This window comes from Salvia splendens, unplaced genomic scaffold, assembly GCF_004379255.2.
Source record: "Salvia splendens isolate huo1 unplaced genomic scaffold, SspV2 ctg578, whole genome shotgun sequence".
NCBI lineage: Eukaryota > Viridiplantae > Streptophyta > Magnoliopsida > Lamiales > Lamiaceae > Salvia > Salvia splendens.
In genome coordinates this window covers 1-24,661 of record NW_024599238.1, presented here as the reverse complement: position 1 = coordinate 24,661, position 24,661 = coordinate 1, and the positions used below count along the sequence as shown (strand labels likewise).

Here is a 24,661-nt window from a genome sequence, read left to right as displayed (position 1 = left end):
CTTTGGAATTGAACGATGCATTTCAGCTATTCTAGAGCATGCGGAAAAGGGCTGAGGTAGTAAACGAGTGGAATTATTAAGGACCAACCTAGCCTCCTTCGAGAGGGCTCTCCTCTCTCTCACTTTCCAAAGTTGTAATCTTTATCAACTATTGGTTTCCATGTTATCAACTTTCGCGGATATGCTCCTAGGGCTAGGGGAACTCCAAGGTATGTGATTGGCAGTTTAGAGATACCACAATCTAGGCATTGCACAACTTCTGCAATCCAATCGTCAACCTACTTCGAAGGTCCGAGGCTGGACTTCCCGTAGTTTAAAATTGAGTCGGGATATATGTGTATAGAGCTAAAACGTGCCACCCTTTAAGTAAGGAGTTGGAATTGACTTTTTCAGCCCTTCCTAACTTAATATCATTATAGTACTATATATATATATATATGTGAGTATATAAAAATTAGTTTCATTTATGGACGGCACCAGCCATTAATAATTTTATAGCCGCTAACGATGACGACAATTTATAGCCGTTAATAATTTTATAATCTGCAAGAATTTTCTTAGGAAAAGACACATGCATTATCAATGTCTAGAGTGATGTAGAAACTTGGTATTGTAGCATACATGTTTCGTATAGGTCAACGTTAATTATTAGTGTAAATTGGGAATCATACAATATGTATACGTATAACGAAACATATCACAAGAGAATAGTTATTGTTGTTGGTATTTTTGCATATATGTTGGTGATAGGTCGACATTAATTATTAGAGTAAGTTGGGGGTTATACAATATGTACATTATAACGAAACATATCACAAGAAAATAGTTATTGTTCTATGGTTACTTGTCACACCTTAAAAGAATTATGCCAATAGTGCTTGCATTCTCCATTAAGGTTTCATCTAAAAAGTAAAGGACTAATTGCATGCAAAATCAAGTAGTCTAAGTCAAATTTTAGTTTGTTTCATAATTTTAAATTTGAATAACAAATTACTAGTTTAACAAATTCTCAGTCATTTATAATAATTTTTTTGAGTAAATGTGATGCTAAAGTGGTGCACACAATTATGTCGATGAATAGTGACGTACATATGTATTAATGTAACAATATAAATGACTAAGAATCTAATTTTTTTTAAAAAAACAATATAAAACAAATTTGTTGAAACATGATGATTAAAAATTTTTGAGACTTCGTAATTTATCATTCAAATTTAGAAAGAGGTGGGACAAACCAATATTTAATCAAACTTTGTGATTTTACATTCAATTAATCCAAAAACTTCGTACACTTTTAGAATTGAGAGAGGGTACGTTGTTTCATATTCATGGTAAAAAGATACTCACTCCGTCCCTGAAAAGTATAAACATTTGGTTCGGCACGGTTTTTAATGTATAATTGGTGAAGTAAGAGAGAGATAATGGGTAGTAGTGTACGTAGTGTTAGTGCAGAGTGAGCTCCACATCATTTGTATTGTTGTATACTGATAAGTTGTAAATAAAATAATGTGTAGGGTAATGTGTTGTTTAACTATTCTAAAATTAGAAAGTTCATACTTTTCAAGGACGTACTAATAAAGAAATGGTTCATACTTTTCAGGGATGATAAATCCACGATTATAATATTAACACATACAAAATACTCCCTCTGTCTCATCCTAAGTGAAACGTATTCCTTTTTTATATACATCTCAACCTAACTAAGGCGTTTTCTTTTTTAGCAATATTTAACTCACATGGGGTCTTCCATTTTCTTGTTTACTGTAGATGTGTTATTGCTGTGAGTATTTAGACTCTTTCTATTTCTTGAGTTTGTGGTGTCTGAGCTGTGTAGGGCTAGTCCAGGGGATCTCCTTTATCTCTACTCTTTATTTACTTTATTTTCATTTTTATTTATTTTATTTCATATTTCTATTCTCACTCTTACTTTATTTTGTTAAAGAGATAGATCGTAATGGCAAGTTTAATCACATAAAACACTCACAATTCACAACCTTTCTATCAATTCAATCACATTTGTTTTGTTATGTTAAAGAGATGATCGTAATGGTAAGTTTAATCACATAAAACACTCACCATTCACAACCTTTTCTATCAATTCAATCGCATTTTATATATCCTAAATATTTGCATTATTTTTTAAGTACAGCTCGACAATCCTACTCATTTTGACTTAATTCAACATATTTTATTTATTTATTTTTGTATTGACGTGCTTGTACTCTCAATTCATTGATTTGTTAGTAGTATTACAAATTTGGATTTAAATATTAATATGCTCTTATCCATAAAAAATTGGATTCGTTGTTAATTTTTTCTCCGGGCTTCAGAGCCCACTAAGAGAATATGCTTTTTAAAAATCAGGCTAATCCATAAATATGATCAGCCCAATAAGTACAACTGCATCACTTCAGATCATCGGTTCAAAATGCGATGGAAGTGTAGAATTAGAATTAGAATTAGAATTAGAATTAGAATCATTCAATTCTAAATTTAATGTTTGGTATGATAAAATTATTTGGATTTTAATTTAGAATTAAATTATAATTTTAAATGTATCAATTCCACAATTTAAATTCATCTAAAGTGCACAATTTGAATTTCATATCTAAAGTGCATAGCGTACACACTGCACACGCTCTACACACACATAATACACAAAATACACACACAACATACGCACTCTAACAAAATCCACACTGCACACAAATTACACACATTGTGTGTGTGCGAATTCTTCATATTGAATTTCATATCAATTACTTAATTTTATCAAACATATAATTTGAAATTAAATTAGAATTCAATTCCTTCCCTTTCAATTTCATAAAATTCTAACCTAATTCAATTATAATTTCGTATACCAAATAGAACCTCAGTATCCTTACAAATCAAGCACGGACTATGTTATCATCTTTCATCACATGATTTCTCTTAAATTTTATTTTTTGTCCATCCCGAAATTATTAGTAAAATCGAAAACTTGTCCAGTGCAAATGCTTTCGTTAAACGGCTATATGTTTTCTCTTTATTTTTCATTCATTTATATATATATATCCTTTATTTATTTCATTTTTACTTTGTAATTCCAATTCTTTGCAATTTTTTCTCCAACTTCTTTCGATATTTGAATAATTTTATCAATCAAATTCATCTTATGTCGATATAGATCAATGCAGCGCCGGTAATATATATCCGATAGTGAAGCCCACGACCAACTCCAATAAGATTTAATTATAAAAATTTGGGCTTACTTTGGAGCCCTTGATGGGATGATTATAGTTTTTATGTAATTTTGATTTCAATTATGTACGTATAATACTACTACTATTATTTTGCCTTTGTAGCAATTTGCTTGCAACAATAATTTGTTTGAGGGAAGTTGATGTGTCGGCTTACTTAGTAAACTATTGTAAAAGGAAAAAGTCTAGCCATAATCTGAAAGGATCGGGTTACCCGTTTAATTACTTAATTATATTAATAGTGTAATTACATTAATTTTAATTAAATTTGTATTATTTGATTATATATGTTTATATGAATTAAATTATTATATTTAAATATACATAGTAAACTAAGAAAGAATTAAAAAAGATAGAATCCATAATTTGTAACGGGGGAATGAAAAGTAGATGTGAAGCCATTAAGAATACAACTGTGACTGTTCCACCTATTGAGGTGTCTATAAATCGCAATGAATAGTTACTGGGTCCGCCGATGGATACCCTTGGTAATTAAATAAAAAAAAAGAATGCAATTGAAGAAATATTAATAATTGTTGATTCTCTTATTCTACTATAGACTTTATAGAAGAAATATTAGTATTTGCACATGCCCTTGTTCAACAAGACGTTTAAAACTTCACCTAACTCATAATTAGAACTAGTAAATCACTGTGCCTTGTAGACTTCATCAATGATATAAAAAGTTAGGTATACATCAAAAAAATATAGATTAATTTTATTTTGGGTCATTTACTAAAATTATGCCAGATCTAAATATGGAATGTTTTAAGTAAATAATAATCTTACGCGTTAAAATCTAGATCTCACTACCACTACTTTTCTCTCTCTTAGTTATTAATTGTGCTATAAAACTCGTAAAGTATTATTTATAATTTTATCTATTTTTAGTGGGCGGAAATAGTATTTAATTTTAGCATAATTACGTAAGGTGTTCTGGTGTACTCTTACTCATAGGTTCATAGCCTATCTTTTTTCATCCACAGCAAATTGCAATTACTTAAAACCAAATTCAAACTGTATAAATGTCTTGAAACTTCAAAAATAGTATGATTGTTTGATATGAAAGTATTAAAGCAATAGTAAATTGTACTCCGTATAATAAAAACACAATAACGACCTATGGATCAGATATTCAGATGGGTCATAAAAACATATACTATATTCATCTAGAAACCACCCCATTTTAGTAAATTATAATAGTCTAATATACACTAAAAAAATGCATGACCAATATCGATTTTTCTACCGAAAATGATTTGTATATAAAATGGATCAATTTATGAAGTTTGAAAATAAATCATTAAATTATGAAATTGTAATTTTTCTTAGTTGTCCGTGTAATGCTCAAAATATTGTTGTATACTTAGAATAAGAAAAGATAAAGAAGAAGAAAAAAACTTATGTTAATAAAACAACAGTCATTAATTATGAGAATCACTAAAAGAGATAGTTTGATATACTGAAGAAATAATTGTGAACAATAAAACTTCATAATATAATATTTCATTTTCAAGTTTCATGACATTTATTAAAAATTTAATAAAAAATTATGATTTAATTAGTTATTATCTTTGTATAAAAATCTCTAATTAGTGACAAAGTAAATAGTTTTATCTAGCCGTCTTTAATCAATATCTGGATATCTTTTGTATAAAAATCTCAACTTAGTGACAAAGTAAACAATTTTACAATATTTGGATATCTTTATATACAAATCTCTAATTAATGATAAAGTAAATAGTTTTACTAGACTATCTTTAATCAATATTTGGACTGGCCTTATTTCATTACATTAATACTAGTGGAGTATAACTGATGACAATTGATGTGTCATGTCATATCTTTTCTCTAACATCCTTTCAGCCTCACATTTATTTCGTATTATTGGAAAATGTAACAACTGATTTCCCTACTTTTGACTTCACACCCTTATTAACACCTTTTTGAGAATATTGGGAAAACGAACCGCTGATAATTATTATTTCATCTTAATCTTATTTCATGATATAAATTTATTATACTTACAATTTTGTACAGTATACTATGGAGTATTATTTATAATAAAATATTTTTTATTATTTATCGTCAAATTAACCCATCATCCATTTATTCCGTCAGTTGGGATCTGAATATTTTAATTAAAATTAATTTATATACATGAATGTGCATTGGTATGGCCTACTTGTTTATACAGAAGTTGACCATCATTTCATTTTATTGCTCTGGCATCCATGTTTAAGTCTAATTAATTAGACTAATCTTCGGTATTATTTTTTGAAATGATTCATCAAGCACACTCATAAAAAATTATTCTTGCCAGACTCTATTTTTAACAGAGGCTAGATATAAATTATTGAGTTATAAATATTATATAAAAGATGCGAGGTCTCGAAGTAGCTAATTGCTTGGACGTGATCACTACCTAAACATATACTAATAATGGATTAGACTATTGATTTTCAACTCTTTCAAGATAATGATGATGGAACCAAATATAAAATACTAGTTAATTAGCCTTAATCGATCAGCTTAACGCTTGATAACCCCTTCGCATTCAGATTAATTCAAGTGTGCCCCTTCTGGTTTTGAATATCCAATTTAATAAGCCTTTCATTGTATCATCATTCATCATCCTTTCTAAATTAGTACTAGTATTATTTTTAAAATTAAGCAACCAAAGTTGTAATGAAACAAGTGTTACGACTTATGAATGCATGCATACGTAATTAAGAATTCGAATTTCGAGGTAATAATGAAAAAATATAAATACTCAACTACACATTAGACTAATATAGATAAGTTAATTATATATTTATTTTATTATATAATAAATATTATTTGAATTTATACTTTAAGTGCATCCCATGACACTTAACTAGTTAATTATAATAATAAGTTATTCTTAAATTATAACCAAATTAAAGATATTATTAAAGTGATTCATATATTTTCTAACAATCTAGTAGATAAAGTGTAATAGATCCACACAAAATAAATTATGCAACATATTCATACAATTATTGCTAGTTTATGGTATGTTGGGGTTTCAATATCAAATTGTCATTTTTTTACGTGAAATATTGGTTGGTTAGTAGACTTCAAAAGTTGGTGCATTTGATGATGACATTGGCTTTGTCCTACCACCCTTCGCCCTATTTTGTTTTTTCAGTCTCCATTTAGCTATATGGCACATCACTTCCCTAGATACAATTGCAAATTAGACTTGCAATTTGAATATCTCGAATTTTAATTTGTAGCAATTCGTTGCTCATAGTTTTGTTCGCATAAATTGGAGGGTGAAACTTATACACACATCTACTATCAAAACAATCAAAATGGATTGAAGAATATTTGAAGCTCAATATTTTAAATAATTGTTCAGTCGAATTTATAATTGAATATTCGCAATTGCAACCCGGCCTATAAGAAAATGCTCTAAACTCCACAACACCCAAGTTACCAAATTTATCACTTTGTGACTTTGTCATTGAATGTTCGAAGACAAAATTGAATAATTGGTTTTCAAAACCCTCAATAAATTCCAACTCCAAACTTGTGCAGAATATAAAAAATAAAAAGAAATAATATTAATTTAAATCATAAAATTTAATCAGAATCAATTCAATTCAATAGATTCAAAATTTGAATAATTTACTATTCATAATTTAATTCTAAGTATTTACATTATTTACGTACAGGAATGGGCGTTATTTTGGTGATCCACAATAGGTGTTTTAACTAAAGTATTCGATACATTATTCATGAGTCCCACAGCAATTTTTACCATTTTTATTTTATTTTTTAACTAATGAACAACACTTCCAACAATTCATTCCTTCTATAATCATTCATAAGTTCCACTATTATATATCTTATTTATTTTAATTTTTTCTCAGCCAATTTAATTTCAATTAAACATTTAATAAAATTCTAAAAAGTGCATTTATATTAAAAATATCATTATATCAAACATAAATTAAAATAACAATCAAAATTACATACTCTATTTAAATGCTAAAATTCCAATTTATTGAAAGCGAAAAATACATAATTTTCGTCAAACTGACTGCCAAATTTCGCCCAAATATGTTTAATTAGATTTTATTGTAATTGGATGTGGGCGTTGACATCGCACATCGATGCTCGATTTGTATCTTCTCCCGTAATGATGGTGGCGCACCCCGGCGTGGGGGCTGCTTGCAGTTGAGCTTCTAGGGGTATCATCGTGAACCAATTTACCGTAGCCAATCCTTCGTCATCAACTATCATGTTGTGCATGATAATACACGCATAAATGATGCATGTTAGACTGTTTACGTAACACATCCGACCCAGAGCCTTGACAATGTTGAATCGTGCTTGAAGAAGCCCGAACGATCTCTTGATATCTTTCTGAGCCGCCTCCTATCGCTGCGCGAAAAGAATCCATTTGGGTTCTTGCGGCATGTTGTGTAACCCACGTTGTATTGACGGTCGTTGACCGTGAAGGATATTGTTGATGATTTATGTCGGATGAGTTCAACATGTTGATATTGCTGTTTGATCCAACCGCACCGAAATATACATGCTAAATTCATATGTGGTAGTCGGCGATCTCCTCTAGGATGAGAATCGGGTGGGTGCCTTTGTAGCCGCTTAAGTATTGCCCTCTCTATGTTGTGGGACAATTCTTCCATTGCCAATGCATACAGTCAATGTTATCATGCATTCCGGGAAGTCGTGTCGTGCTTCATGAAGAGGAAGCAACTATAGGTAATCGTTGGTGGTGGATTTCCGAACATATTTGGGTAAGTGGGAATTTTTTTATTAATTTTACAACAACACCCACTCGCAGGGGTGGAGGGGTGTCACCGCCCAGCCCACAGCGCGCCACGTGGGCTAGGGGCGTCGTTCCGCCAAATCGAGCGAAGCTCGCCGCAGAGGATGGCTCGTTGCTATAGAATGCCCGTAACGGTGCTATGATGGGGTGGTGTCGTCTCAATGGGACATATATCTCTCTTCATCGAGCGTCGTTGAGGATGCTCTAAATATTCCGAATTTCGAAAAAAAAGACTCTCTATCCGCCATTAGGAGTTCTGGTTTACTTTTTTAATATGTCCGTCATTAGGAGTCCCGGTTCAATTTTACTATAAACGGTAGGTAGACCTCACTTTCCACTAACTCATTCCATTTACATTCTATTATAAAAACTATAATATATAAAAATAGGTCACGCATTTAACTACTTTTTCCCACCCACTTTCCTTTGTACGGAGTATTTTTTAAAATCTATGTCGAACTCAAATGAGATTCCTAATGGGGGACGGAGAGAGTAGTAGTATTAATAACGTTTTTTTATAATGATTGGTACTTTTGCATAACGATCTATTCAAAATATAAATTTTTTTGATAATATTATATGAATAGTACCAAAAAAATAACTGGCCAAGGGCTGTGTTATGTTTTCCGCCATTGTTTTATTGTTTACATGCATACCTCGAATACTTGCATATTTATATTAAAAATCACTTAAATCTTAGTATGTAATTAAGACTATTATTATCTGTATATATTTTATTCAAACTATAGAGATTCGCTAAGATGCAAAAGTCCACATTAGAGATTATTTTTGATGATGTCATTTACCATAATCATTTACCACAACACATAAAGTTACATAAAAATGCTCACTTTAGCTATCCAAACATATTAATTTTATCAATCACGTTTCTTTTACCTATTTATATTCAATTCCGGTATAAAAAGATTGAATCTTTTTTATAAACTGTAAAGTATGTTCACGAAAAAAAAAAAAAAAAAAACTTTTCAAAATTTCAACTTTTGAAGGTATTTTCCCAGGGGCAGAATGGTCATTCTATAAAAACCCATCCAGAATTCCAGATCCCGTGTGCCCAAAGAATCCCTTGGACGAGATTCCTTCCTTTCATTAATAAGGTCAGCATTTACCTACCTCTCTCAACCAAACTTAAATTCCCTAATTCGCATTGTATAATAATTTTACTACTTATTTTGCATTTCCTATAAGTGAATCCTCGTTGATTTATATTTATGTACATTAACCATTAATTTAGTTTTAAGTGCACAGATTTTACTATTCCTAAAAACGCATAGAATATCACTTTTCCTTTTGTCTTCTCAAAAACTCTCCTATTAAAGAGCGATCCATCTCTGAAGTCAAGCACAACTACTTCCGAGAGAAAGAGAGAGGCAAACCGGCTGAATCTCTTGCAAGATGTCGCTGCTTACAGATCTCATCAACCTCAATCTCTCTGAATCAACTGAGAAGATCATTGCCGAATATGTTTGGTCAGTTCTTCTCCTACTCTGTTTTTTTGTTGCTTTTGATTGAATAGTGATGTGCTCCCTTTTCATCTCTGTTTTTGTTTAGCTGTTTGATTTCTTTCTTTGTTTGTCTCAGTGATTTATGTTGCTCTGTTTTTGGTTAAGGAAACAAGAATCTGGATCTTTTACTCTAAAGATTCCTTTTTTAAAACTATTTAGAAATGTTCATTTGAAGCTTGAGATCAGAAAAAAGCTACCATCTCTTGTTAGTATGTTTTTATGGGAAAATCAAAAGTGAAATGAAATGGTCTATTTTGGGCTCTGATCTGTTGAAAATGAAATGGACTAATCAATCCATCCCCACTGTTTATACAAATTCATTGATTTTCACCAAGATCTTTGTAGCTTATTTATTTTTATTTAATTTGTCTGTATGATTGCTAATCAATTTCTGATGCACAATATTTGGCAGGATTGGTGGCTCTGGTATGGACCTCAGAAGCAAAGCTAGGGTGATGATCTAATTTTACTCTCTTTTTTATTGTGTATTTCCTCTTGATTTAAATAAATTTTAATGAAATAAGTTGTTGTGTGAATGCAGACCCTTCCCGGCCCGGTTAGCGATCCTTCTCAGCTCCCCAAGTGGAACTACGATGGATCTAGCACTGGCCAAGCCCCCGGAGAGGACAGTGAAGTGATCCTATAGTATGTTTCTTTGTTTTTTTATTTAAAAAAAAATACTTTTTGGGGAAAAGTTATGTAATTAAGAATTTATTGTGTGGTGAAACAGTCCCCAGGCAATTTTCAGGGATCCATTTAGGAGGGGAAACAACATTCTGGTAAGCTGTTTTCTGCCTAACAAATTTTGTTTTTTGTCTCGTGTTTAGATTGAATTTACTTAATATTTTGTGTTTTCTTGCTTGTAGGTCATCTGTGATGCGTACACGCCTGCTGGTGAGCCTATTCCAACGAACAACCGGCACAAGGCAGCCAAGATTTTCAGCCACGCTGATGTTGTTGCTGAGGTTCCATGGTATTATTATGATTTCCTTTTCGTCTAATGACATGATTCGTTGATTTTACTTATGCTAGAAACGCTAAATATTTTTGGATATTTGATCTTGTTATAGGTATGGTATCGAGCAAGAATACACGCTGCTGAAGAAGGAAGTTAAGTGGCCTCTTGGATGGCCCGTTGGTGGTTTCCCCGGACCTCAGGTCACGATCCCTCCGATTTCCTTTCTTCTTGTTGCTTGACCACTTCTTGTCAGAGTTATTGAATTTGTTGTGAATGTAATTAGTAGTCTTTGGAAATATATTGGACTTATAACTATAAGTTACAAATCAGTGTTTGGTTGGATATAGGGACCTTACTACTGTGGAATTGGAGCGGACAAGGCCTTCGGGCGTGACATCGTTGATGCACACTACAAGGCCTGCCTTTATGCCGGAGTCAACATCAGTGGGATCAACGGAGAAGTGATGCCTGGCCAGGTAAAGTTTGGAGCAATAAAAGTATTTTTGTTTCTGTTGGTTATCGAAAATGTAAAGATGATGACCGATGCTTCTGCAGTGGGAATTCCAAGTCGGACCATCTGTTGGCATTTCAGCGGGAGACGAGGTTTGGATAGCTCGTTACATATTGGAGGTATTGATTCGTTTTGATATGCTACATATGTAACTCTTCACTGCTAGTGCTAAAACATGTTTTCCAATCTTGGCAGAGGATCACTGAGATTGCTGGAGTCGTTGTGTCCTTGACCCCAAACCCATCGAGGTGAATTCAGTTTCTTCCTTAAATTATTTTTTTCATTAGTATAGTTGTGATTCTTACCTTTATGTCACCAGGGTGACTGGAATGGGGCTGGTGCACACACCAACTACAGGTAATTCTCTTAATCCCGTCGATGCAAACTTGTGTTCTCGTTCAAGGATTGATTATTTACTTATCTTTGTAAACACTCTTGCAGCACCAAGTCCATGAGAGAGGAAGGAGGCTATGAAGTCATCAAGAAGGCCATTGAGAAGCTCGGGCTGAGGCACAAGGAGCACATTGCTGCCTACGGGGAGGGCAACGAGCGTCGCCTCACTGGCAAACACGAGACTGCTGACATCAACACCTTCAAATGGGTAAAAACTCTTAGCATTTTTGATAATGTCAATTAAAACCTTTTTTTTATCAATGATGATCATGTGAAAATGTGTATGCACAGGGTGTTGCTAACCGCGGTGCATCCATCCGTGTGGGGCGTGACACGGAGAAAGATGGGAAGGGCTACTTTGAGGACAGGAGGCCGGCTTCCAACATGGACCCTTACGTCGTCACCTCAATGATTGCAGAGACCACCATCCTTGGCAAGCAGTGAAGAGGAAAGAAGGGATTCTGTTTGCTTCACATTATGTAGCATAGTTTTTCAGTCTCTCTCTTGTTTTATTGTTATGGAACATCAATTTTAGCTTAGTCAGGCTGTGAGGTTGTGTTCATTCCTAACAAGCCTGATTGAGATCACTGGTGTTAATAATTTCTGTGAGGGTTGATTTTCCATCACTTGGAAATTCAACAAACAGTTTCTTTGGAATCTGCTTTAGTCAGAGTATTATGATATGCCATGTTTGGTCTTTGTTCATTTTATGTCATCCTTACTGACCCTTTGAGCAGTAACGAGGAATCAACGAAGATCGGTTCAAATTGCGTTGCGCGGAATCGTTCATTTTTATGAAACTATAGCATATATGCATATAAAATAAAAATTGGTTCTTTAAAAAAATAAGAATCTTTTTTGTACATTTTTTTATTCCGATAAGAAAATATTCTTAGTTCAGTTCGATAAAAAGTGGGTCTTCAAAACTCGATGTCGTAGGTTCAAATCCTACATAAACATAATTATTGTTTCATGGATCCAATTAAAATAAGTACAATATTCCTTGAGCATCAATTCGAATATGATCTTATGTGGGTTAAGAAAAAGAGAAGGTCGATTAAATTTGAATTAGTCAAAAGGTCCATTCTTGTAGTTTTAGTAATTCTACTGATTAGATGAAATATTGAAGAAAAGGAAACTGCTTATTTTCTAAATTTAGCACATACCATTTCCCATACTCTTTATTCCAACACAATCTCTTTTATGCTAATTTTGGGAAAATGTAATTAATATTTATTGATTAGGGATGATGTATACCTTCGAATTGGCTGTCACCTTTTTGTATTTAATAATGGAATCCGTTGCGTTTAAGTAAAGAAATTTATAGTAGTATTTAGCGTAATAAAGTCGCAACTTTTTAAAACTTTATATTTACTTTTGCATTATATTCAATAAAAATGAATGTGCTTAATTAAAATAATATATCAAGGTCTATTTTATATTACAAAATACACATGTGCTTTATTAACATCCCGTGAGAATTTACTTATCGTACATGGTGAACAATGATAAAAAAAAAATTTATGGTCGTCCACAGGGATGGCCAAAAATACAAATTAGCCTGAAATTTAATAAAAAATAATATTATAAAATTATTTCAATAATAATAATATTAAATAGTTACTTATAATATATGTAATTTGATTTGTTGTTTCGTTTGACATTTGATAATCGAACCGAACGAAAAAAACACGCAATCAAATTTAGAAGAACTAACATTTTGCTTTAAATCCGAAAACAATAGATCATGGAGTAAAAATTTAAGTTAAATATGTATTTGAAGGTATGTATTTATATAACAATTCTCTTTATTGTAATATCATACCACCATTTTAGGCCGTTAGATCTAAAAATCGTGTGATTCTCAAGCTGCCACGTGGCACCCTATTTTAATTAAATTGAAACATAAAAAAATGCTGAATGGCAAGATCGATATTCTCTATTTTTCAGTTTGTTACCAGATTGCAGTGCTACTCTATGAATATTGCAGTGTTACTCTATGAATATTGCAGTGCTATGATTAGTGTTATGATGTCACTTTAAAGTTTAAACCTGGTGTCACATTAATGTTTCCCTGTATTTGAATCAAAATATATCTATATAAAGAAGTATTAGAGTCAAAACCAACTTAGTGGTTGTAATTTTGTTATTTACTCCATCTTTTAATTTGATTTTATGTTATTTAAAATAATTAAATAAAATTTAATTAGCAAAATGAAATTGATGATTAGATCAATGGAGATTGTGTACGCAAAACTAATTATAGTATTGTATTTGAAATATTTTATTTTTGAAATATTAAATTAAAGGTGAGGAAATTGAAATTATAGTGTTTGCAAATTTTATATTCTTATAAGAATTAAAATTTGGAAAATTTGCTGACAAGTACTGCCCCACTCTTGATTCAAAAAATGAAAATAAAATGAGAAGAAAAATAATTAGATTAAAAGCAGAGAGCAAAAATATGAAAAGAATTTCTCATAGGGTGTTAGAGCATTCGCAATGGTGCGGATGTCCCGGCGGACTTCCCAAAAACACCTCCTACCACGTCATAAGGATCTCTCACTGCACTGCCACGTCATAAGGACATCCCACTACACAATCGGGACATCCGTCGGGACGTCCGTCGTGGCACCGCAATGGCGGACGTCACGACGGACATCCCGGAAAGCCGCGGATGTGCGGTGTCCGCAACCGACGTCCTCATCCGCCCCTCCCTCGCCTAATGGCGGACGTCCCGGCTGGACATCCTCCATTGTGAATGCTCTTAGGCTGCTTTGCATGTGGGATTTAATTCTTTAAACTTGGGCTTGATTTATTTTCTTAAAATTTAATAAGATATAGCCCAACAAAAATAATAAAAGTAATTAAGGCCCAATAAAATAAATTGAAGCCCATATTTGAATCACTTCTTTCCTAAATTTTAGGCAGCACAGCTTCTGAACTACGAATATTTTGGATTTGTTGTTGGGGCACCGGTGCCGAGGGCGACCATGGGTGGGGGGTTCGGGACCGTAAGCTCCCGTTGGAGCAATGGCTTGGCCGCTGGAGCATCCGTCCCTTGGTCGCCAAGATAATGATGTGCCATGGAATACATTTGTTTAAGATACTTTAAAGTGAAATAAAAATTCATAATTAGGCCACTTCTATCCTTGAAACTTTTTCAAAATTAGTTCATTTTCTTTTTATTTCATAAAATTAGTCAATTCTTCGAAAAAAATTTCACCAAATATTACATTACTAATAAAGTGGTTCTCATTATCCACTAATACTACTTGAATTGCTTGTGCTCTTTTTCTCTCATACATAACCAAATTTGCATTAAAACTAGGGCTTTCCCAAAAAAAATTAATGGAGAAATAAAATTATTTTACTAATCCTTTTCAAATTCTTGAATTCCTTATTAAAATTCCTTTTCAAATAATCATATCAAAATTGTGGGATAAAAAAATCTAAATCCTAGAATCCAATTACAAAATCACCATGCAATTAATATATCAAATTCTGCAAAACTTGATATAAATCGAACCTTTTCCGACAAATTATGGCCCTACAATTGTACAAAGTTGCAAAAAAACGAACATGTGATTTAAATGCGAATAGTAACGCAACACACATGATGATAAAAAAAAATTGGTGACAAAATAGCACGTAACTTTCGAATTCGACCGATTCACATCAAAATACAAATGTAACACACTAGCATCTTACGCGTATGAGACATCTACATAGTTCTATAACAACGTGTTAAATTCATCATTATATTATATTCCATCTCACAACTCTCTTCCAACATAAATTCAATGGAAAAAAGTGTGAGCTTTTCCGGCTCTCTAAACAAATCCGCTGCATGGGCGTGGTTGGAGCGCCGCTCCGGCCGGCCAGCGATGGAGCTCAACGCGTCGAGGACTAAGTTCGACGCCAAACCGTCGCGGCACAAGGCGGAAGCCGTGAGAAAATTTCAAGAAAAATCCAACTCTACTAGCAAAATTGATGCTAATTGTCCAACAAAAACTATTCAAAGTGAAGGTTTCTACTCTCTTCTCGATCGATACGAGATCGAGAGGATTTCGAGGCAGCTTGATCGCTACATAGAGTCTAGCCGTGGCTGGAGCGTGGAGGCGGAAAAGGCGAAGAGCAACCACCGAGAAGCGAAGAAAGTAGCTAAAGGATCGTGGTTAGGATCACACGCGCCACTGGCATGTGGCGCGTCGCGAGATGAGGTGGTGGATAGGGCGAGTATGGAGTACTCGCGGAGGCGGCGGTCGTTGGAGAAACGCCGTGCCGCGGCGGTGGAACTTGTCGGTTGCCGGCCGCGGCAGGGCATTCGTGCCTAATCAAGCATAATCTATTTTTAGTGTTTTAATATTATTATTATTATTATTATTATTGGTTTCAAATCTTGGATTTTTTTTAGTTTGTTGTGTGCGCTTTTTATCCATTCGATTTATCTCTTGTGGTGGTAAAAATGAGATGAGATAAGATGGATAATAGAATGGTTGAATTTGGAGTTTCTTTTGTCGATGATATTTGTACATTTGTATTGATTGGAATATATCGTCGCGTGACTATGTCCCAAAAAATAACATTTCGAGGTTTGAAATATGATGTGAAGAAAAACGGTACCAAATAATTCTATTATATTTATTGGTACCAAGCAACTAGATATTAATAGGTTAGCAATATAATTAGGACCATATACATAATTGTGCATGACTGCACGTTTTATTTGTTCATTATTGAAATCATTGATTGGTATTCGGTAGTGTCTAAAGATATTTAATTTGTTCAATTTCAAAATGGTATAAACACATCCAGTTTGTATTGTTGGTTGGTTACACATGGCTTCTGCCTATGATTTTAATGATGAAATGATATATTCAGTGTATAGGTTAGTTATGTATGTGACTAGAGTAATAGGTTGGTTTTGTTTTATGTTTGTTACGCACTTTATTTTAAATTTTAAAAGTTGATGTACAATATCATAAAGTACAACACTCCACACATTTATTAATGGGCCTACATTTTTAATTGGATCAACCCAACATACAATATCGTCTGTTATGATATAAAGCCCATTATATTTCAAAATATATACTCCCTCTGTCCCAGACTACTCGCACGTTTCCTTTTCGGCACAGAGATTAAGGAATGAGTGTATAGCAAAGTCAACAATTGCGGCTGTAGGTGATAATTTTTACTAAAAATGGAAAGAGTGCAAATAACTTGGGACGCCCAGAAAGGAAATAAGTGCAAGTAGTCCGGGACAGAGGGAGTACAATCTTAGCCCATTTTCCACCATAACGAATAGCAACTATGCGTCTTTTCTTACTTTATATACTAACCACTTAATATATATCATTATTTAAATATTAGTTTAGTTAAGTGACTATAATTTTTTAAGTTTTCGTTGGGTAATAAAAGCACAGCATTTCCTACCATTTTGCATTATATTTTAAAGGGGATAATTACAGCTTATAATATTATATTTGAGGAAAGTACATTTTAAGAATATCTTTTAGAAAAATAAAGCTAGGTAATAAAGATAATAAATAGTAAACAGTAGAAAATAAAGCTAGGTAATAGAAGCATAGCATTTCCTACGATTTTGTATTTACTCTTCTAATTTTACACAATAAAATGCATATTCTTTTAGATAAATAAAAGTACGAAGTAGGGAGCCATCAGCCATGAAAGTCGTTTAAATAATTATAAGTAGTTTATAGCCTTAATTTTGATTAAAGTTAATTTTATATTTCAGCTCTTAAAATAACTTTAAATAGTCTGAAACTTGCAAAGAAATTTGTAGCTTTAACTCTTTAAATAGCTAAAGCCCCAAACTTTAGTTTTCTTGGTTTGATTTATGGCCGATTATTTTTCAGTGCCAAATTTATTAATGTGGATTTTTTAATGTGAATTTTTCCGCATATTTCATGACCAAAATAATGTTGATTGTGTACTAATTAATAGGAGATTGTAGGATACTTCATCCGTCCCAAGATAAGCGAGTCATATTCCCTTTTGAGATGTCCCACTATAAGAGCATCTCCAGGGGGAGAAATAAATGGAGAGGTAAACTAATATAACTGTCATATTTACCTTTTTCATGAAAAATCATTCTCCAATGGGAGAGGTATTATACATTTTCTCATTTTGAAGAGGTATCTTTACCTCCTCATCCATGGAGAGGTAAAATCTTATAACTACCATATTTGCCTTCTTTTCATGAAAAACATTTCTCCAAGGGAAAAGGTATTTGAGAAGATATTACACTTTATATTTTTTAATGTGTTTGTACTACCATTTTATTTTTGAAAAATAATTTACATTTATATATACTTTTTCTCTTTGGAATGTGTTACTTTTATAGAAGGGTATATTTCACTGTTTAAGAAGTAAATACATAATATACTTTCTCTATATACATTCGCCCCTTGGAGATGCTCTAAGTGAGTCATTTCCCTTTTCAGCAAAAAAATCACTCTCTTACTTTATTCTCCACCTAATTTATTCTCTCTTTACTTCTCTACTTTTCCCTCTCTCATATTTTACTTTCTCTACTTTAAGAGCATTTACAATAGTTGGCCGATGGAGAGGCCTTCCCGATCAGCCCCCATCGGCCAACCATTGTAGGAAAAGGGCCTAAGAAAGGCCATTGCTTCTCTCTCCCTATTGGCTGATGTATCAGCCATGGCCAATTTATGTATATGAGTGATGGTCGATGATAGGCCTTCCATTGTGGAAGAAGGGCCTATCATCCGCCCTTGCACATATTTTTTTTATTACATAATTTATACACTATATATACTCCATAAAAATGTTATTTAAATTTGCATCTCGTTGTATTCTTTTTTCCAATATTGTAATACAACGAAGATTTGCGCATTAATATTTTCGCATTCAAATTTATTTAATTTGATAACATATTAAATATAGAAGTGATAAAAAATTAAAACAAAATAGTGATGATGTGGAAATGAAATGGAAAAAGATAGGCCCTCTGGGAGGGCCCTTCCATAGTAGGGAGATAGGCTCTTTGATAAAATGATGATGTGGAAATAATAATAAAAAAAAGAACGGTTGGCCGATGGAGAGGCCCTCCCGATCGGCCCCCATCGGCCAACCATAGTGGAAAAAGGGTATGATAGGCCATTCTTTCTCTCTCCATATGGGCCGATATATCGGCCTTGGCCGATGAGTAAGGGCCTTTGATAGGCCCTCCATTGTGGAGGAAGGGCCGATCATAAGCCCTTTGCATATAGTTATTTTTTCAAAATTTAATTTAATTCCTCTATATATACATCCACTTCCCATCATTTTCATTCTTTCCTCCACTTCCCTTCATCCATCTTCTCATTTTACACTTTCTCTCCCTACAAAATGGATTCCGACAAGTTGTATAAGTTCTACAAGCTGCATAAGTTGTACAAGCGGTATCGAGATGAATCGGATGATCGTGTCAAAGCGGACATCTGGAAATCTATCAACAAGATAAAGAAACACTTGGGTTTGCATTCCGACGACGACACTTGAGTTTTATTTGTGTTTTTGTTGGTTTGTTATTTTCTATTTTTTTTTAAATGTAGGTTTTTTTAAATTTGCATCTCGTTGTATTCTATTTTCCAATCTTGCAATACAACGACGGTTTGTGTATTAATATTTTTTGCATTTAAATTTTTAATTTGATAACATATTAAAAATACAAGTGCTAGAAATTTAAAATGATGATGTGGAAATGAAAGGGAGGGAGAGCCTTATGGGAAGGCCCTTCCATTATGGGAAGATAGGCCTCAAAAATTGATGATGTGGAAATAATAAAAAAAGAAGGGCCCTATAGGAGGGCCCTTCCATTGCTAATGCTCTAACTCTTTAAATATCAATTGCTTAAATCTCGTGCCAAAAAAAAGAATGCTTCGTTTATCTTCGGACGGAAGGAGTACTATGTAACTTCAAATTTGTTCGAATGGCCATATTTTATGAAAAAGCACTCCATATTAGTTATTGCAAAAATGAAGTCTTTTTGGGTCGTTGTGTAAGAAAAATTCACATTAATAAACCAATCGCCCTAGGAATATGTCCGACGTTGAAAAATGATTTCAATGCCACAAATCAAACTATTCATTAAAGTAGACACTATTTAAAATATACTCCTACTTACCTTCACATCAAAATTAGGAAAGTGGAGAATATTTCAATAGTTACCTTCACAACAAAACTTACTTAGTCTATTAAATTTTTTATATAGAATTAATCAACTTTGCTAAAATTTCAATTTATAGACCGAACTAACTCTATTTGCAATTACGATACCAAAAAACTAAACTACATTTTCCTCATTCCGATACAATAAAAGTTGAATTTGATAATATTTCCACTTTCTAGTCTTTTTGAAGAATTTTAATAAAACAGGCATACAAACACAAGCGAAGTTAGGCAATATACTCTTCTGAAAAAAAAGAGAATCATACACATTACACTAAAGTTCGTTTTTTTTTCTCAATCAATACAACAAACTTTGTTCGTTGTGTAATTTAAACCCACATCTTTCGATTTTTGGATTAAACCCACGAACTTTGATTCATTGTGTAATTTAAGGACATATATCTTGAGGTCCAATAGAATAATGTTGACACGTAAAAATGAAACATAAATAACAAATTGGGCCAAATTTTCCTCGTTATTACTCAATTAACGTTAACATAAATTATCCTAATTATCATTAGGACCACAAAGAACATAAATTATCTTAATTATCATTAGGACCACGAAGAAAATGACAATGTATTTATTAGTATGATTAGATATTTTGTTTGTAATAAGTCTTTTTCTTGCCAACTCAAAATAAGAAAAAAAAATCTTTTTCTTGATTTCAATAAGCAGCCCAAAAAAGGCTTCAGACAAGAGCACGCAGCTGGTGCTTACTGGATCACGCGGAAATGCTCCTTTTTTTTCAATTTCAAAAAATATTTAGGGTCTCATATTTGTAGTTTTAATAAAAAAATATTATTGTTCATTTTCAGTCTCGTTTGTGACATATTAGATGTCTTGTTTTATTCTCAAACTCCATGTGTTTTAGTTTGATAGACGACCCACTAAAGATTCACCCATAGCTAGGTTGAAAATTCCATCAAGTGCTAAGTACTAATTTGGTTTGAGTAATACTTGGAATATGAAGAGCAATACTCACAATAATCGCGAAAGATAAAAATTGAATTCATAAAGCGATCTTGGTCTACCACTTTAATTTGCTTTAATTTATTATACATTTGCAGCTGTTCAATTTAAAAAACCCTCAAAGCCTACTTGTACATTTCAAATGTACTATACTTTTTACTTCCATAATAGTACTTAAATTCTCATAAACTATCGCCTCCCTAGGATTTGCTATCTCGTTAATCCTCTTAAAGCATGAAAATGTCTCGATCTTTGACATCGCTCCATTAAATCTAGTTATATATTTTTCTGGTTTTACTTTTTGTTGTTATCATCTGCATCTTTGGTTGTCTGGTTGGGATATATCGTGTGCTGCGAGATACACACCTTTGCTAAAGGAGATATGTAGGCCTAACAATATTATGAACGAAATATGATTATTTTTTTGTGAACGAAATATATAAAAATATTAATTAAGTATGGTCTGTATACTCGTCAGTTGTTCAGAGCATGTAAAAGAATATATAGTAGATGGTTTTAGTTATTGTTCAAACCATATACATTACTATATGATAATTGATAGATGCAGTTCGAATACTCGAATGCTTTTTGTCATTCATTATTATATGATAAGATGATATAAAAGAACATTAAATTAAAAAAAATCCAAGATATGCATGTCTACTATCTACATGATCAAGTCGTTGAGCTAGCACACGGTACTACCTAGAAATCATTAATACTTAGCAAAGATAACATATTAATACATTCATGTATTTTGTATACTAGATTCTGAAGTAAATTTTTTGTATATAGAGAGAGGCGTGTGGGGACCATATATGTTTGGGTGTGGTTATAATTATATAAAAACTCTCTATTATTGTATGAATATGAATTATTACAAGTATAATTCTTTTGTACAAAACGATGATTGAATTCAAAAATCAAAATTTTGCATTCCTCTTGTAACTGAAATTCATAATGACGAAATTATTTAACAATAGAATGAATATATCATTTTGAAATTAGAAATGAAGAATCACATGAGAGGTGCAAATGCAATTAGCAAAAAGGCAAGATAAACTTTAATGAAGGGCGATGATGTCCACAATAAAAACTGGAAACAAAGGCAAAGGCCGCCGCCCCACTTAATGTTATTGGGCGGCTAACAACTCAAGATTGTTGAAGCTAAGCAATGATGTGATATAGGAAATTAAAGTTGTGGATCAAGAACAAACTTTACATTATTTCGAACTTTGTTTCTGATTTTATGATAATTGTCACAGCTAGCTAAAGCTAGTGTGTTAGCTCATTGTCCAATGCCCATGCTTAATGAAATGTCAACTTTTCTGATTAATTAATTATTACCCATTTCATACATCGAAAAAGAGATTAAATGAGTCAATTCCAGCAAGGCAAAACCGACTTTCTCTGTTTACATTCTTGTTTAATGTATCATTACATTTACATCTCAATTTTATATCTTTTTAAATTGAGTGAACTACACTAATAATCTCTGATTTTGTCAAAAAATGCATCAATGGTCCCTAAAAATATTCAATATCATTTTTGGTACGATAAGACTAAAGTAACCCTAGGCATCACTAGTGCGAATATTTAAAGATCTGCCTGCATTTTGGACCTTTCTACTCTCCTTTTATTTTTTTAATTTTTTTCTTCCATCACTATTTTCTTTTATAAACTCAATTATATTTTCATATAAATAATATTTGATGCTTTATGATTTCAAAAATTTAAATAATAAATCATATGTTTTAATTATGCTTTATTTATTTTTAAAATTAAATATTATTTTTTATACAGAATAATCTATATGTTTGAGAAGAAAATATTATATTTAATAGTAACATTTTAAATATAAATATTAAAGTGAATTATAGAAAATTCTTTGTGGGATTTATTTTTACATAAAAAATTTATTAAATTTTTTTAAATTTGAGAAGAATAATATTCTAGTGAATTATAGTAATTTTATTTAAAAAATGTTACTAAAATATTAAATGTTACTATACTTAAGTGAAAAATAAATATTTTAATTACATTAATTAAAATATAGTATAGTGAAGATTATTTTTAAATATAATAATTAAAATTTAAGTGAATTATATCTAACATAAATTAAAGCGAACTCTTGCAAGTAACACTTTTTACTAAAAATATTAAAGTGAACAATAGTAATTTTTTCATTATAAAGCTTAATCTATACATTATTCAAGTAATTATTTAAAAAAAAGTGAATTAATTCAAAAGAAAATATTTTGTTGTAAAAGGTGCTTTTATGTATGTCTAAAATAATTGTATGATTGAAGAGGTGCCAAAATTATAATTTCCAGATATTGAAATTGCCCTCCATGGCATTTAGAAGATATTTCAAATGCTTAGGGGTATCAAAGACCGACAGGTACCAAAAATGTAATTTTTAGGGACTAAATAGGCTAGAAAAGTTTTTTAGGGACCATTGGTGCATTTTTTTACAAGATCAGGAACTATTAGTGTAGTTCACTCTTTTAAATTTGAAGCCGTTTAGTAGGACTATTGTTCAAAATCAGAGTAAATTTAAAATCATTTTCTAAATAATTTTAAAATTCGGTACTTATTTGTGGACATTTTTTGTGGAAAAGGGGACACTTTTTTGACCACGGGAAAGTATATTATAAAAAATAAAAACAACAACAAGAGAGAGTATTCATATCACTCAAACTTATATTCATAAAAGTGTATATATATTTGTCATTTCATTTGTCAGTTGTCGATTTAAATGGAACTTGTTTTATCTAGCAGTCAACGAGACAATTTAGAACACATAACACAAATAACAGTAATCAAACCTTTTATGGATGATGATTATTTAAATTACAAAAATGTGTTAAATTACGACTAGTTCTATAAGATTTCAAAATATATACTTACACAAAAACCAGTCTCATATTTTAATTTCTGTCTTGATGTGAACCCGGGTGTCCTAAAGAAGAATTGAAGAACCGGATTTGAGGACAAATCCTTTCACAAAGAAGGAAAGGATGATGTGAATCCAGGTATTCAACATCATGGATTATCACGACATCGAGGGTCATGGGTTAATTGGGGTCCGAGAAGAAGGTGGAGATATGATAAGGAGCCAAGTCGGATTTAGAGGTCTGATTCAAACTGGAATTTACCTATGAAGACAACGTTCAAATTCTTTCTTGAACCATTATTGTCTTCATTGTCGAAGGAGCTTCGCGTGAGTACCTTGCACGCCCCAATCGGAGCCCGGATGAGGAAGTTATGGTCATTTTAAGAAAGTCGCGCAATGCAGAAAAAAACACGCGGCCGGGTGTGTTGCCAACCAGAAAACACTCGGTCGGGCATTTTAGTCGCAAATCCGATTTTTGTCCAGAAACTTCACGCGGGCGGGCGAAATGAGTTGTGGGAAACACCCGGTCGGGTGTTTTGTTCGAAATGTGACTTTTTGACCAAAACTTGTTTTATTTTGCTCATTATTCACTTCTAGTATAAATACTACACTAGGGTTTTGTTCTTGGTAGCTTGGAACTTATTTATAAACAAATAAAGTCTCAACATTGAGCATCCTTCTTCATCTTTGAAGATTTATCAAAATCCCTTGTGGTTGCACTTAATTTATTGCCGGGCTTAGATTAAATGTTAAGGTATGCAATTCTAGTTCTTGTTTTGCTAGTTTTGTGGAGCCATTAGATTTTTACTTTGGTGAAAGTTGTCTTGGGTTGTCTTCATTGTTTTGTAGAAGGTCCATAGGTTCCAAGCATTTATCTAAATCATAACACCTTCATTCTCTTCCTTTTCCACCATTTTTATTGTTTCGTTTCTTGTTGAGTTTGTTTGGGTTGTTGATATATTTACAAGAGCAAGTCTGGGGCAAAACATGTGTGCCTTTGAATCCCTAAGATTCATATTATGTCTATCTACGAAAATCAGTCTTACCAAATTGGAATGTTACTCCCAATTTATTATTGAAATTATTTTCTCACTTACTTTATCCACATTTCACCTTTCCTCTCCTAATCTACTCACTTTATA

The 24,661-nt window shown here is 32.3% G+C and overlaps 1 protein-coding gene and 1 pseudogene across 1 annotated transcript; both read left to right on the top strand.

The window, feature by feature from the left end:
- The first annotated feature begins 9,310 nt into the window (after nucleotides 1-9,310).
- Nucleotides 9,311-12,154, top strand: LOC121790674 (annotated as a pseudogene).
- A 3,011-nt stretch (nucleotides 12,155-15,165) lies between these two features.
- Nucleotides 15,166-16,052, top strand: LOC121790673. Its single transcript, XM_042188825.1, has one exon. It carries the CDS (start codon nucleotides 15,253-15,255, stop codon nucleotides 15,784-15,786), a length of 534 nt encoding a protein of 177 aa, XP_042044759.1. The 5' UTR covers nucleotides 15,166-15,252; the 3' UTR covers nucleotides 15,787-16,052.
- Nucleotides 16,053-24,661: the final 8,609 nt, after the last annotated feature.